The sequence below is a fragment of the Somniosus microcephalus genome, chromosome 1 (genome assembly GCF_052327205.1).
Source record: "Somniosus microcephalus isolate GS21.2 chromosome 1, FLI_Smic_1.0, whole genome shotgun sequence".
NCBI lineage: Eukaryota > Metazoa > Chordata > Chondrichthyes > Squaliformes > Somniosidae > Somniosus > Somniosus microcephalus.
In genome coordinates, this window is record NC_140987.1 from 257,432,966 (window position 1) to 257,449,872 (window position 16,907).

The window sequence follows — 16,907 nt, forward strand, 5'->3', positions numbered from 1 at the left end:
TTAAATCCTATGATTAAAAATGGCCATTGATAAAGCATAGCGGCCTAGAAATTGGGTCATGTAGCTCCCATTTTTTCAGGGGCTACGCAGCCTCCTAAGGCCCCAAAATGGCGAACAGCTCTTGTTTCCTGTTTGACTGATGGGCAAGAATCATCCAATTGGGTAATGAAGAGTCTATTTGCTTTCCAATTGGCTAGCAAGGCGGTGCACCGCGAGGATGGGAATGTCCAGTGACCAATGGCAAGAGTGCGGGGATGGGGTAGTTGGAGGTGGGAGGTCATTCGATGACTCCTCCAGGAAAATGGCCAACCAGAGTTGGCAACCTGGGGTGTGGTGGTGGAGGTGGTGAAGGAAGGAACTGGCAGAACAGCTCCTGTTTCCAGTTTTGCTCCCTCACCCACCCAGGTCATGCCTGTTCGATCTGCGTTGCTTTTAGTCGAAATATTAAAGGTATCTCACAGTAAATCAGCTTTCAGCTGTTCTTGCAGCTGTATAATAACCAAGTGTTAAAATCTGTTTCAGATGTTTCTGGTGGCTACTCCCCTTCCTTACTTAACGCTGTGCGAGAAGCAATTGACGCAACCAATTTTCTGAGCTTAAAATCATCAGATTATGAAAAGCTTTCATACAAGGAGGCATTTAAACTTGCAACCCTTGGTGGCAGTCAAGGTAGGAAACCGTTAATAAATTTCAAAAAGAGCTAACAATATAAAAAAAAACTACAACAGAATGACAGGCCATTCGGCCCAACTGGCCTGTGTCAGTGTTTCTGCTCCGCACAAGTCTCCTCCCATCTTACTTCATCTCACCCCATCAACATATTCCTTTCTCCCTCATATGTTTATCTAGCTTCCCCTTAAATGCATCTATACTATTCGCCTCAACCACTCCCTATGGTAGTGAGTTCCTCATTCTCACCACTCTCTGGGTAAAGAAGTTTCTCCTGAATTCCCTATTGGATGTTTTAGTGACTATCTTATATTTATGACCCCCTAATTTTGGTCTCCCCTAGAAGTGGAAACATCTTCTCTACATCTACCCTATCATCCTGGGCCCAGAACTTACCTTGTCCTGCGGCCTCCTTCTCTGGGATCCCCGCACGACTGGAAGCCAGCCTGTCAATCAGGCTGATATCTGGGTGGGGAACCCGCCCCCGACGTCGCACGCATGCTGTGGCGTTAAACGCCAGTGTGCCGGGAAACCTGAACTTCTGGGTTTCCCGCTGTCTCTGGGTCCCTGCACAGCGTGTGGGTGGGACCCGGCAAAATCCAGCCCCTCCATCAAATCTCCTCTTAGCCTTCTCTGCTCTAGTGAGAACTACCCCAGCTTCTCCAGTCTCTCCATGTAACTGTAATCACTTATATGAATACTTTATAAAGAATTATTTTTGCCTTCTGCAGCTTTGGGCCTTGATAATCTGACGGGGAACTTTGAGGTGGGAAAGGACTTTGATGCTGTTCTGGTCAACACCAGCGTTCCAAGTAATCCTTTTGAAGTGTTCCCTGAGGACACTCAACTGGTAATTATACTATGCACCAACTTTAAAACAGAGATTGAAAAGTATGCTTTCAGTATCATCTAAAAGTCACTGAAATTCTCTCTTCTAATTTTCCAGGATATTTTCCAGAAGTTCCTGTTCTTAGGTGAGTTCTAAGCTTTATCGCAACTCACAAAATCCTTAGCAACTTCAAAATATTCCGAACTTTGGTCACAGCATGCTGGTGCTCTAATAAGCTTTACTATGAAGCAATCCCTATATGGAGAGTTCCTAATCTTGGTTGTTTGGTCAGAGATGACCTTCTAAGATAGAAGTTTCTGATTAGGAAGAACCAAACTGAAGCTGCTTGACTCCATGGGTTCTGGATGTGACATGTTGGTCATTTAAGTTTCCAATTATTAATGAGTAGATGATTTCACTTCAACTGCTAAGGATAACCTAGGTGATATTGCTGTTAGTCCACGGTTTTGGAGATGGGTTTAGCACAGCAGTAAATGCGAATGCTAGAGGACTACAAATACCAGAAGCCTCCAACACCAACTCGGTCAGTTATTAAAAGGCAGCTCTAATTTTCTGGTATTTTAAAATGATGTTAAACCGAAGCCCCGTCTGCCCTCTCAGGTGGACGTAAAAGAGCCCATGGCAATATTTCGAAGAAGAGCAGGGGAGTTCTCCACGGTGTCCTGGCAAATATTTATCCCTCAATCAACATCGCTAAAACAGATAATCTGGTTATTATCACGATGCTGTTTGTGAGAGCTTGCTGTTGCAAATTCCTACATTACAACAGTGACCACACTTCAAAAGTATTTAATTGGCTGTAAAGCCTTTGGGACATCCTGAGGTTGTGAAAGGCTCTATAGAAATGCATGTCTTTCTTTTTTTGTTACCACTGCCCTAAGTCACAGTCAGACTAGTTTTTAATGATAGTCAAAGAAAAAACAAATAAAGATTTGCATTTATATTGGCTGGTATCCAAAAACAGCAGCCGATGTTCACGGTGATCACATTTGCAGCAAGTGTTGGCTGCTCGAGGAACTCTGGCTCTGTGTTGATGAGCTGGAATCCGAGCTTCAAACACTGCGACACATCAGGGAGGGGGAGAGTTACCTGGACTCTATGTTCCAGGAAGTAGTCACACCAATTAGATTAACTAATTCAGATGTATTCCGTGGTCAGGGACAGGAGGGTGTGACTATGAGTGAGGCAGGTACAGGGATCCAGGAGGTAGTGTTGGAGGAGCTGCAGCCCTTGCTCTTGTCCAACAGGTTTGAGGCTCTTACTCTCTGTGGAAACGGGAACAGGGACTGCAGGGAGGATGAGCAACCTGGCCACAGCACCATGGAACGAGGGGCCATTCAAGTGGGGGGAGTAAAAAGAAATGTTGTAGTGGTAGGGGATAGTATCATTAGGGGGATAGATAGAGTTCTTTGCAACCGAGAGCGAGAGTCCCGAAGGCTGTGTTGCCTGCCCGGTGCCAGGGTTAAGGACATCTCCTCTGGGCTGGAGAGAAACTTGGAGTGGGAGGGGGAGGATCCAGTTGTCGTGGTCCATGTTGGTACCAACGACATAGATAGGACAAGGAAGGAGGTTCTGCTGAGGGAGTTTGAGCAGCTAGGGGCCAAATGAAAAAGCAGAACCACAAGGGTAATAATCTCTGGATTACTACCTGAGCCACGAGCAAATTTGGCTAGGGTAAATAAAATCAGAGAGTTAAATGCGTGGCTCAAAGACTGGAGTGGGAGAAATGGGTTTTGCTTCTTGGGACACTGGCACCAGTACTGGGACAGGAGAGAGCTGTTCCATTGGGACAGACTTCACTTGGCCAGTGCTGGGACTAGAACCCTGGCGAATCGAATAACTAGGGCTGTAGAGAGGGCTTTAAACTAATTAGTGGGGGGGAGGTTTCAAGAGAGCGAAAAATTAAAATGTCAGCGGAGAAGGCAATAGAGCAAGGTAGCAGTGGGGGAATTAAAAACCAGAGCGTGTCAGGAAGGGACAGAATGTATAAAGATAAAGGTAGAGTAGTAAAAGGGGTAAAAGCAGGAATAAATTGTCACAAAACATATTTGAAAGTTCTTTATCTGAATGCACGCAGCATTCGTAACAAAATAGACGAGTTGACGGTACAAATAACTACACATGAGTATGATCTGGTGGCCATTACAGAAACATGGCTACAAGGTGACCATGACTGGGAACTAAACATCCAGGGGTATTTGATAATTAGGAAGGACAGACAGGAAGGAAAGGGAGGCGGGGTGGCTATGTTAATAAAGGATGGAATCACTGCAATAGTGAGAAATGATATTGGGTCAAAGGATCAGGATAGTGAAACAGTTTGGGTGGAGATAAGGAATAATAAGGGGAAAAAGTCACTAGTGGGTGTAGTCTATAGGCCTCCTAACAGTTGCAACTCTGTTGGTCGGAGTATAAATCAGGAAATAGTTGGGGCTTGTAATAAGGGAACAGCTATAATCATGGGGGATTTTAACTTTCATATTGACTGGACAAATCAAATTGGGCAGGGCAGCCTTGAGGAAGAGTTCATAGAGTGCATTAGGGACAGGTTCCTTGAGCAGTATGTAACTGAACCAACCAGGGGGCAGGCAATCTTAGATCTGGTCCTGTGTAATGAGACAGTATTAATAAAAAATGTCCTAGTAAAGGATCCCCTTGGAATGAGTGACCATAACGTGGTTGAATTTTGAATTCAGTTGGAGGGTGAGAGAGTTGGATCTCAAACCAGCGTACTAAGCTTAAATAAAGGAGACTATGAAGGTATGAGAGCAGAGTTGACTAAAGTGGACTGGGAAAATAGATTAAAGTGTAAGACGGTACATGAGCAGTGGTGTACATTCAAGGAGATATTTCACAACTTTCAAGAAAAATATATTCCAGTGAGGAAAAAGGGGCGTAAAAGACAGCCATCCGTGGCTAAGTAAAGTAATAAAGGATAGTATCCGACTGAAAACAAAGGCATATAAAGTAGCCAAATCTAGTGGGAGGATAGAAGATTGGGAAGCATTTAAAAGCCAGCAAAGAATAACTAAAAGATTAATTAAGAAAGGGAAGATAGATTATGAAAATAAACTAGCAAACAATATAAAAATAGATAGCAAGAGTTTCTACAGTTATATAAAAAGAAAAAGGGTGGCTAAAGTGAATGTTGGTCCCTTAGAGGACGAGACCGGGAAATTAGTGGTGGGGAACATGGAGATGGCAAATACACTGAACAAATACTTTGTATCAGTCTTTACAGTAGAGGACACTAAAAATATCCCAACACTGGACAAACAGGGGGCTATAGGGGGGAGGAGCTAAACACGATTAAAATCACTAAGGAGGTGGTACTCTGTAAGATAATGGGACTAAAGGCGGATAAATCCCCTGGACCTGATGGCTTACATCCTAGGGTCTTGAGAGAAGTAGCGGTAGTGATTGTGGATGCATTGGTGGTAATTTTCCAAAACTCCCTGGATTCAGGAAAGGTCCCAGCAGATTGGAAAACTGCTAATGTAACGCCCTTATTTAAAAAGGGAGACAGACAAAAGGCTGGAAACTATAGACCAGTTAGCCTAACATCTGTGGTTGGTAAAATGTTGGAGTCCATTATTAAGGAAGCAGTAACAGGACATTTGGATAAGCATAATTTAATCAGACAGAGTCAGCATGGTTTTACGAAGGGGAAGTCATGTTTGACAAATTTGCTCAAATTCTTTGAGGATGTAACAAACAGGGTGGATAAAGGGGAACCAGTGAATGTGGTGTATTTGGACTTCCAAAAGGCATTTGACAAGGTGCCACACAAAAGATTACTGCACAAGATAAAAAATCACGGGATTGGGAGCAATATACTGGCATGGGTGGAAGATTGGCTATCTAACAGAAAACAGAGAGTTGGGATAAATGGTTCATTCTCGGGTTGGCAATCAGTAACTAGTGGTGTTCCGCAGGGGTCAGTGCTGGGACCCCAACTCTTTACAATCTATATTAACGATTTGGAGGAAGGGACCGAGTGCAACGTATCCAAGTTTGCTGACGATACAAAGATGGGAGGGAAAGCAGTGAGTGAGGAGGACATAAAAAACCTGCAAAAGGACATAGACAAGCTAAGTGAGTGGGCAAAAATTTGGCAGATGGAATATAATGTTGGAAAGTGTGATGTTATGCACTTTGGCAGAAAAAATCAAACAGCAAGTTATTATCTAAATGGAGAGAAACTGCAAAGTGCTACAGTACAAAGGGATCTGGGGGTCCTGGTGCATGAAACACAGAAGGTTAGTATGCAGGTACAGCAGGTGATCAGGAAGGCCAATGGAATCTTGGCTTTTATTGCAAGGGGATGGAGTATAAAAGCAGGGAAGTCTTGCTGCAGTTATACAGGGTATTGGTGAGGCCACACCTGGAATACTGCGTACAGTTTTGGTTTCCATATTTAAGAAAAGATATACTTGCTCTCGAGGCAGTTCAGAGAAGGTTCACTCGGTTGATTCCGGAGATGAGGGGGTTGACTTATGAGGAAAGGTTGAGTAGGTTGGGCCTCTACTCATTGGAATTCAGACGAATGAGAGGCGATCTTATCGAAACATATAAGATTGTGAGGGGGCTTGATCGGGTGGATGCGGTGAGGATGTTTCCACTGATGGGTGAGACTAGAACTAGGGGGCATAATCTTAGAATAAGGGGCTGCCCTTTCAAAACTGAGATGAGGAGAAACTTCTTCACTCAGAGGGTAGTAAATCTATGGAATTTGCTACCTCAGAGAGCTGTGGAAGCTGCGACATTAAATAAATTTAAAACGGAGATAGACAGTTTCCTAGCTGATATGGGAATAAGGGGTTACGGGGAGCGGGCAGGGAAGTGGACGTGAGTCTAAGTTCGGATCAGCCATGATCCTATTGAATGGCGGAGCAGGCCCGAGGGGCCGTATGGCCTACTCCTGCTCCTACTTCTTATGTTCTTATGAAAGGCCTCCAGAGTTGATCCCAGGGCTGATGCCTCTGAGCTAAGGCTGCCAACTCTCCAGGATTGAGCTGGAGTCTCCAGGTATTGAATATTAATCTCCAGGACGCTGTTGAAGAAAATTCATAGGGATATAAAAAAAATTGAGAGTTTTTTTCCACTTTCTTTGAACACTTTTGCTTATTAATTATAAGAAAACATTGGAGATGGGAAAAAAGGGCTGTTTTGATTAAAGTTGTGAATCATCCAATTGGGTAATGAAGAGTTTGCTTGCTTCTCAATTGGGCGTGGGATGGCAGGACGTCGCGAGGATGGACGTGTTGGGCGACCAATGGCGGGAGCAGGGCAGTGGGAGATGGCAGGTCATGTGATGGAACCTCCAGAAATTCGTCCAACCAAAGTTGGCAACCCTACCCTCAGCAGAAGATGGGCACTTATCTTTAGGTCTTTGGGGTGGCTGACTGTCCTTCCCCGATCTTCAGGGGAACACCGTCTCTCCAAACAAAGATATAACTTCACCATCAATGAGGTGGAAATCCTAGGCAACAACAACTTGTATTTATACAGCGCCTTTAACATAGTAAAACACCCCAAGGTGCTTCACAGAATGACTTATCAGACAAAATTTGACACTAAGCCACAAAGGGAGATATTAGCACTGATTGGTCAAAGAGGTAGGGTTTAAGGAATGTTTTAAAAGAGGAGAGAGAGGCGGAGAGGTTTAGTGAGGGAATTCCAGAGCTTAGTGCCTAGGCAGCTGAAAGCAAAGCTGCCCATGGTGGAGCGATGAAAATCGGGGCTGCCCAAGAGGTCAGAATTGGAGGAGCGCATAGATCTCAGAGTGTTGTAGGGCTGGAAGAGGTTACAGAGATAGGGAGGAGGCGAGGCCATGGAGGGATTTGAAAACAAGGATGAGAATTTTAAAATCGAGGGCCTAGAAATTCGGTGGGCTGCGCCACCAGTTAGCGCCTAAAGAGGGCACTCTGTGGCTTTAGCGCCACTGGCCACGCCTCCCGCGATATTTAGCGGGGCGCTAATGGCGTTAGCTTGTAGCGCTGCGCCGCCACCGATGACGTCATCGGTGTGCGCAGCGCCCTGATCGCGATATTTGGTCGCACCCGCCTCTGTAACGCCGGTCGCAAATCGCGCCTGGTTCACGGGGCCTACCTGTGGCGGTAGTGGCGCAAATTAAGATGGAGGTGCGGGGCGGCCATTTTTTTCGGTGGCCGCCTGCCAGCACCTCTGTCCCCGGCCTCCTGATCCCCCCCGCCCCCCCCCCCCCCCCGGGCAGTGCCGGCTGTGTCCCGAGAGCCCGGCACTTCTCCTCGGTGCCGGGCTCTTTTGCCGGCACTCGTGATCGGTCATCGCGCTGGTGCAGGCCCCTCCCCCTTAAGGGGGGTTGCGCTGCGATATTCAGTTTCAGCGCCCCAAGAGGGACGCGGGGCGCCTCAAGCAGCGCCCTGCGTCTCTCTTGGGGTGCTCAAGCTGAATTTCCGGCGGGCGCAACGGCTCCGATCGCAGCGGTAATCCCAGCGCCCAGGCGAGCTTTGGGGCGCCACCGAATTTCTAGGCCGAGGCGTTGCCAGACTGGGAGCCAATGTAGGTCAGCGCGCACAGGGGAGATGGGTGAACGGGACTTGGTGCGAGTTAGGATACGAGCAGCAGAGTTTTGGATGAGCTCAAGTTTATGTAGCGTGGAAGATGGCGGCAGTCTAAATAAATCCTCGGGTTGTTGGTATTTATCTTAGGTGCTCAAGAAACTAAACAAGAGATTTCTGAAGCACTTGACAATCAATATGAGGGTTTCAATGGAAACTGGGGAGGTGCCAGTAGAATGGAAACTTCTTGAAAGGAAGAGCATTTCTTATTAGTTTTGCAGAATGCAAACTTATTTCATTCATTTTACATTGATGTTGTTTCAGGAGATGACCGGAACATGGTGGAGGTATATGTGGCTGGAAAGCAAGTGATTCCTTTCCCAAAATCCTAGTATAACACTTGCACCTAATCTGGAGCACAAAGGCACTGTTAATACATAATATTGTCAATCATAGGAAACATCTGTTATAAAAGGTGCCTCATTTCTGCCTGCTACCTCTGTTACAGCCGTTCTACTATTCCTTCTTTATCTGATTTTGTAAAGGGTAAGGTTTTAAATGGTAAATCATATGACTTAATGCTTTCAGTGTGAAGTTCCTTGCAACAGTAGTACATATCCCCAGTTTGGATTCGGAGGTCAGCAAGCCCAAAAATGTTGTTGTCTGTTAACTCATAAAATTTATCCTCCTATTTCTCCCATTATTTCGCTCTCTTTTTCCACTCCAATTGGGTTTCCCTGACCATGCCACATCTACAGGGGACCAATGGCAGGAGCAGGGCAGTGGGAGATGGGAGGTCATGTGATGGAACCTCCAGGTCCCACCAAAGTTGGCAACCACTACCCTGAGCAGAAGAAGGGAACTTATCTTTCGGTCTTTGGGGTAGCTGTCTTTTCAAAACCAGCCACTAGGTGTTGTTTGGGAGACATCACTCCTGAGCTAATACTGCTCCCAACCCACACACACTCCAGTCGAGGTTGACAGATGGTGATCATGAGCAGGATGTGTCTGGTATTCCCTAATTCTGGACCGATGGGCCCTATCGTAGTGCCCCGATCACTGCACTTGGTAATATCAGTTAACTTACGAATAGACAGGGATAGCTCGGACATTCACAGAATCATAGAATGGTAGAGCACAGAAGGAGGCCATTTGGCACAGTGCTGGCTCTTTGAAAGAGCTCTCCAATTAATCCCACTTCCCTGCTCTTTCCCTATAGCCGTGCAATGTTTTCCCCTTCAAATATTTATCCAATTCCCTTTTGAAAGTTACTATTGAATCTGCTCCCACCGCCCTTTCAGGCAGTGCATTCCAGATCACATCAAAAATCTTCTCATCTCCCCTCTGGTTTGTTTGCCAATTATCTCAAATCTGTGTCCTCTGGTTATCGACCCTCCTGCCAGTGGAAACCATTTCTCCTTATTTACTCTATCAAAACCCTTCATGATTTTGAACAGCTCTATTAAATCTCCCTTTAACCTTCTCTGCTCTAAGGAGAACAATCCCAGCTTCTCCAGTCTCCCCATGTAACTGAAGTCCCTCATCCCTTGGTACCATTCTTGTAAATCTCTTCTGCACCCTGGCCAAGTCTTGACATCCTTCCTAAAGTGCGGTGCCTAGAATTGGACACAATACTCCAGCTGAGGCCTAGCCAGTGATTTATAAAGCTTTAAATGGTACGTGCACGTCTACTGTTTATGTCTCAGTCAGTTTATCAGCAAACTACAGGTAAAATATAAAAGTTGATGGTTCCCCAATGGCTTTCAGTGGATGAATGGACCATGTGGGTGTATTCCTAAGCCATACAAACTAGAAAGACCTGGTATAGAAAAGTGAAGTTGCGTAAATAAAATATGAATACAAATAAAAAAACAAATTTAACAGTAAACTGCACAAAAAAGAGTTGGGGTTATCATAAACTAGCATTTTTGTAATAAAATATTAATTTAGTTGCCACTGTGCAGTAAACTGGGTTGCAGATTATGATGACACTATATGAAAACACTTAGCCATCTGTACAATTACCTTGTAATATGTACACACACAAGTAATCATGGGGTGAGCTTTAGAATTAAGCACTAATGTAAAATTTAAAGGGCAAAAACTGCTAATGTGAACAGCTACAAGAAAAACAATAGAATTATAATTAAAAAGCTCAACATGAAAACTGGTTTTGTGCCGAATTCTGATGCAAGTTCTTGGTGTCAATGTATGATCAAATGGTTTATACACACGCGTGGTACAGCGTTGGTGGCAGTGGAAGCACCACCAACGCTGCCCCCGCAAGATCCTGCAAATCCATTGGCAGGATAGGCGCACCAACGTCAGTGTTCTTGCTCAGGCCAGCATCGAAGCTTTGACCACGCTCAATCAGCTCCGATGGACGGGTCACATTGTCCGCATGCCCGATACGAGACTCCCAAAACAAGCGCTCTACTCAGAGCTCCGGCACGACAAGAGAGCCCCAGGTGGGCAGAGGAAACGCTTCAAGGACACTCTCAAAGCCTCCTTGAAAAAGTGTAACATCCCCACCGACACCTGGGAATCCCTGGCCCAAGACCGCACAAAGTGGAGGAGAAGCACCCGGGAAGGCGCCGAACACCTCGAGTCTCTTCGCCGGGAGCAAGCAGAAGCCAAGCACAGGCAGCGCAAGGAGCGCACGTCAACCCAAGCACCCCACCCACCTGCCCCTTCAACCACCGTCTGCCCCACCTGTGACAGAGACTGTAGATCCCTCATTGGACTCATCAGTCACCTGCGAACTCATTTTTAATGTGGAAGCAAGTCATCCGAGGGTCTGCCTAAGAGACACACGTGTGCCTGCTAAATACTTTGGACTGTACCAAATCTGTAATGCTTAAATCAAACTTCTATTTTTGTATATTACTGCACTTTGTATGCTGTCCCGCATCAAATAAATGTCAGTATTTTATTGGCTTAAATTACCGTTGTAATAAATATCATTGTCACTGTACTTTGCTCCTAAAGGTATCTGACTGTACAGTAGATTGCAAAATAGTTAACCCATTCAGCGATGAATTGCCTATTGGAGCCTCAAAAACAGACATGTTTTCAGTCAGATAATCTCTTTGTAATCTTGGTTTTCTGTACACATCTAATATAATGAGTAAGAGTCAAGAACTGTACTTTGCCAGAACTTACTCTACATTATCTGACCAGGTGACCTGATAGAGGTCTTTAAAATTACAAAGGGGTTTGATAGGGCTGATGTACAGAAGGTGTTTCCACTTGTGGGAGAAAACATTTGCATGGATATAGGGAAAGAGAGGGAACCGGGACTAATTGGATAGCTCTTTCAAAGAGCCGGCACAGGCACGATGGGCCGAATGTGGGAGACTTGTGGAGGAGTCCAAAACTGGGAGCCATAAATATAAGAGACACCAATAGGGAATTCAGGAGAAACTCCTTTACCCAGAGAGTGCTGAGGATGTGAAACTCACTACCACAGGGAGTGGTTGAGGCGAATAGCATAGATACAGTTAAGGGGGAGCTAGGTAAGCACATAAGGGAGAAAGGAGTAGAAGATTATGTTGATAAGAGGCGATGAAGTAAATAGTGGCATAGATCGATACAAGTGTGGGTGTCTGCCTGAATTACTTAAATTGACTGACCCAAACACTCTCCCAAGGGATTTTGAGCCCCAAAGTACATATTTTCCAATGTTAATCCCAATGCCAATCAATCATTTTTATTATGGCACTGATGCACATTTCTGCCCTTGGTTTTTGGCAGGAGTTTGCAGCAAAGTTCAGCGAACAAAAGTCAATGCACTTTAGTGCACAAGCACAATGGAATGTTAAATCCCATTACATTTGAAGGACAAGTTTTACTACATGAAGCTAGTTCTACATTTTCACAACAGAAAATAGCTGAACAAGAGAAATCTTTAACAAGAAGTCACAATGTTCCTCCATTCAGAGAGTTTTCAAATTATTTTAATTAGGTCTTCAAACTCTGTTTAGACTTCTTGGGTCATGAAGTCTGATTCCAAGGTGCATGCATGACCTCAGGATGTCCTAAAGCGCTTTACAGCCAATGAAGTACTTTTGAAGTGTAGTCACTGTTGTAATGTAGGGAACGCAGCAGCTAATTTGCTCCCAGCAAGCTCCCACAAATAACATAAGAACATAAGAAATAGGAGCAGGAGCAGGCCAATCGGCCCCTTGAGCCTGCTCCGCCATTTAATAAGATCATGGCTGATCTGATCCTAACCGCCAATCTACTATCACAGAACCATCTCCTGAATCTAACAGAATTAGACACACGAAATAGGAGCAGGATCAGGCTACACAGCCCCTGGGCCCGCTCCGCTACCCACAGGGCCATGTCCGATCTGAACCTAGACTCATGTCCAAATTCCTGCCCGCTCCCCGTAACCCTTAATTCCCTTTACTTCTAGGAAACTGTCTATTTCTGTTTTAAATTTATGTAATGATGTAGCTTCTACAGCTTTTTGGGGCAGCATATTCCATGGACCTACCACCCTCTGAAGTAGTTCCTCCTCATCTCAGTTTTGAAAGAGCAGCCCCTTATTCTAAGACTATGCCCCCTAGTTCTAGTTTCACCCATCATTGGGAACATCCTCCCCGCATCCACCCGATGCAACCCCTTCACAATCTTATATGTTTCAATAAGATCGCCTCTCATTCTTCTGAACTCCAATGAGTAGAGTCCCAATCTACTCAACCTCTCCTCATATGTCCATCCCCGGGATTAACCGAGTGAACCTTCTTTGTACTGACTTGAGAGCAAGTATGTCTTTTCTTAAGTATGGACACCAAAACTGTATGCAATATTCCAGGTGCGGTCTCACCAATACCTTGTACAACTAAAGCAATACCTCCCTATTTTTATATTCTATCCCCCTAGCAATGAAAGCCAACATTCCATTGGCCTTCTTAATCACTTGCTGCACCTGCATACTAACCTTTTGAGTTTCGTGCACCAGGACCCCCAGATCCCTTTGTACTTCAGTACTTTACAGTTTCTTGCCATTAAGATAATAACTTGCTCTACGATTTTTCCTGCCAAAGTGCATAACCTCACACTTTCCAGTATTGTATTCCATCTGCCAAATCTCTGCCCACTTACTTAGCCTGTCTATGTCCCCTTGAAGGTTTTTTATGTCCTCCTCACTCACTACTTTCCCTCCCATCTTAGTATCATCTGCAAACTTTGATATGTTACACTCGGTCCCCTCCTCCAAATCGTTAATATAGATTGTAAAGAGTTGGGGACCCAGCACTGACCCCTGCGGAACACCACTAGTTACTGATTGCCAGTCTGAGAATGAACCATTTATCCCAACTCTCTGCCTTCTGTTAGATAGCCAATCCTCTATCCATGCCAGAATATTACCCCCAATCCCGTGATTTTATTTCTTAAGCAATAATCTTTTGTGTGGCACCTTGTCAAATGCCTTTTGGAAGTCTAAATACACTACGTCCACTGGTTCCCCTTTATCCACCCTATATGTTACTTCCTCAAAGAACTCCAGCAAATTTGTCAAACATGACTTCCCCTTCATAAAACCATGCTGACTTTGTCCTATTAAATTATGATTATCCAAATGTCCTGTTACTGTCTCCTTAATAATGGACTCCAAAATTTTACCTACCACAGATGTTAGGCTAACCGGTCTATAGTTTCCAGCCTTCTGTCTACTGCCCTTTTTAAATAAGGGTGTTACATTAGCAGTTTTCCAGTCTGCCGGGACCTTTGCTGAGTCCAGGGAGTTTTGGAAAATTATTACCAATGCATCCACAATCCCTACCGCCACTTCCCTCAAGACCCTAGGATGTAAGCCATCAGGTCCAGGTGATTTATCCGCCTTGAGTCCCATTATTTTACCGAGTACCACTTCCTTAGTGATTTTGATCGTGTTTAGCTCCTCCCCCCCACATAGCCCCCTGTTTGTCCAGTGTTGGGATATTCTTAGTGTCTTCTACTGTAAAGACTGATACAAAATATTCATTCAGTGTTTTTGCCATCGCCATATTTCCCACCATTAATTTCCCGGTCTCATCCTCTAAGGGACCAACATTTACTTTAGCCACCCTTTTTCTTTTTATATAACTATAAAAACTTTTACTATCTGTTTTTATATTTTTTGCAAATTTACTTTCATAATCTATCTTCCCTTTCTTAGTCAATATTTTTGTTATTTTTTGCTGTCTTTTAAAATTTTCCCAATCCTCTATCCTCCCACTAGATTTGGCTACCTTATATGCCCTTGTTTTTAGTTGAATACTATCCTTAATTTCTTTACTTAGCCATGGATGGCTGTCTTTTCTTTTACACCCTTTTCTTCTCAGTGGAATATATATTTTTTGGAAGTTGTAAAATAACTCCTTAAATGTACACCACTGATCATGTATCGTCTTACCCTTTAATCTATTTTCCTAATCCACTCTACTCAATTCCGCTCTCATACCTTCATAGTCTCCTTTATTCAAGCTTAGCACGCTTGTTTGAGATCCAACCTTCTCACCCTCTAATTGAATATGGAATTCAACCATGTTATGGTCACTCATTCCAAGGGGATCCTTTACTAGGACATTTTTAATTAATCCTGTCTCGTTACACAGGACCAGATCTAAGGTTGCTTGCCCCCTGGTCGGTTCAGTTACATACTGCTCAAGAAACCCATCCCTAATACACTCAATGAACTCATCCTCAAGGCAGCCCTGCCCAATTTGATTTGTCCAATTAATATAATAGTTAAAATCCCCCATAATTATAGATGTTCCCTTATTACAAGCCTCAACTATTTCCTGATTGATACTCCGTCCAACAGAGTTGCCACTGTTCGGAGGCCTATAGACTACGCCCACTAGTGTTTTTTTCCCCTTATTATTCCTTACCTCCACCCAAACTGTTTCATTATCCTGATCTTTTGACCCAATATCATTTCTCTGTATTACAGTGATTCCTTCCTTTATTAACATAGCCACCCCACCTCCCCTTCCTTCCTGCCTGTCCTTCCTGATTGTTAAATAACCTGGTATGTTTAATTCCCAGGCATTGTCACCCTGCAGCCATGTTTCTGTAATGGCCACAAGATCATACCCATATGTAGTTATTTGTGCCATTAACTTGTCTATTTTGTTACGAATGCTATGTGCATTCAGATAGAGAACTTTCAAATATGTAATATCAACCAGATAATCTGATTTAAGTGATGTTGGTTGAGGGATAAATATTGGCCAGGACACCGGGGAGAATTCCCTTGCTCTTCTTCGAAATAGTTACGTCCACCTGAGAGAGCAGACGGGGCCTCGGTTTAACATCTCATCCGAAAGACGGCACCTCCGACAGTGCAGCACTCCCTCAGTACTGTACTCAATTCTCTGGAGTTGGACTTGAACTCACAAGCTTCTGACTCCGAGGTGAAAGTAGTACCCACTGAGCCACGGCTGACACTCTGCTATGCAGTACAGCCTGTGCTTTTTTTGTACACTTTGATGACCTTGTATAAAAAAAAGTCTAGCGATTACTGTGATTATTATTTATAAAATACCTTTTAACAGTTAACTAAAACGGTCAATAACTGAAACTTTCTTTATCATAGGTCATTGTAGGGAGCGGTGAGAGTGGAGTTTCAGTGAGTATTTAAACTCACTTTCACGGGCTTTTTTTTTACAGAGGCTTACCAATCTCGCAGACCGGCGGCGGCGTTCCAGAGCCATGTCACGATTCAAAACGTGACATGGGCAGGAGGAAGCAGCTGATTGGGTGAGTACTTATACTACTCTAGTTTGACAGTTAAGGTTCATAGGCCTAGAAATTTGGTTGGTTGCGCCAGCGATTAGCGCCTAAAGAGCCCGAGATTTGAGGCGTTACCCAATTTTCAGACGTGCGCAGTGATCCTAGCGCATTCTGCCATATTGAGTAGCCTGTTAGCGCTGGCGCTAAGTCTTTGCGCCCGCTCGCGGGCGCAGCCAGATAATGACGTCATTTCATTGTGCAACGCCTTTTTGGCGCCCCGTACCGGAAATTCGGTGGCGCTCCCCTCCGTTCCGCCTGGCGCTATTAGTGACAGTTGGATGGAACGTTACCAGGTCCTTCTCGGACTCGGGGGGCGCTCTTTAAAGGGGACAGCACTAGTATAAAACCGGCAGCCATTTGGCCTGGCCATACTGCTCGCTGCTGGAGAGAGTTGTAGACCTTCAGTTACACAGACTTGTTCTTATTGAGCCAGAGGAGCCTTGGGACCTTCAGCCCTATCCAGAACAGTTGGATCCAGAAAGCTGACTGCGTCTTACTCGTCGGCCAGAATAATGGGAGCTGCTTTGGAGGGGAACATCATCCTGGCTGAACAACTGGCAAGGGCACAGAGACGGAGGGAAAGAGGGCCAGGATTGGCCAGAAGGAGGAGGGCCAATGGACGTCGCCAAATCCGACCATACGCTGCCAGGGTTTTCAGACAGCAGGTCTCCTACCTTACCATGTCAGAGGAGCAGTGTCTGCGAAGGCTCAGATTTGGTAAGGATGTTGTCACTGAGCTGTGCCACCTGCTTGCTGGGGATCTGCAGCCGCGGATACGGTGCAGGACCTCTCTGTCGGTGGCCGTGAAAGTCACTGTTGCGCTCAACTTTTACGCCAGCGGATCGTTTCAGGCAGCAGCTGGGGACATATCAAATATCTCTCTATTTGCGGTGCATTGCTGCATCCGGCAAGTGACAGCTGCCCTCTACAAAAGGAGGTGTGAATTAATCACCTTCCCTGTGACCCTGGAGAAGCAGGGGGAGCGCACACAGGGCTTCACGGCTATTGCGGACTTCCCCATGGTGCAGGGGGCCATTGATTGCACACACGTGGCTTTG

The 16,907-nt window shown here is 45.0% G+C and overlaps 1 protein-coding gene and 1 long non-coding RNA gene across 3 annotated transcripts in view; one reads left to right on the forward strand and one right to left on the reverse strand.

Moving 5' to 3' along the window:
* gda (guanine deaminase) overlaps window positions 1-11,003 on the forward strand; it is a 71,906-nt gene extending 60,903 nt beyond the window's left edge. For both annotated transcript variants that reach the window (XM_085992514.1, XM_085992523.1), the window contains 4 exons: window positions 523-669; window positions 1,401-1,519; window positions 1,616-1,643; window positions 8,386-11,003. In XM_085992514.1, the coding sequence (XP_085848640.1) occupies window positions 523-669; window positions 1,401-1,519; window positions 1,616-1,643; window positions 8,386-8,453 (362 nt within the window). In that variant the 3' untranslated portion in view covers window positions 8,454-11,003. The remainder of the gene's footprint in view (window positions 1-522; window positions 670-1,400; window positions 1,520-1,615; window positions 1,644-8,385) is intronic.
* Window positions 1-16,694, reverse strand: part of LOC147124743 (uncharacterized) — a 77,752-nt gene extending 61,058 nt beyond the window's left edge. Inside the window, exon 1 of the long non-coding RNA XR_015078975.1 lies at window positions 16,529-16,694. This is a non-coding gene — a long non-coding RNA (uncharacterized LOC147124743). The remainder of the gene's footprint in view (window positions 1-16,528) is intronic.
* Between the last annotated feature and the right edge of the window lie 213 nt (window positions 16,695-16,907).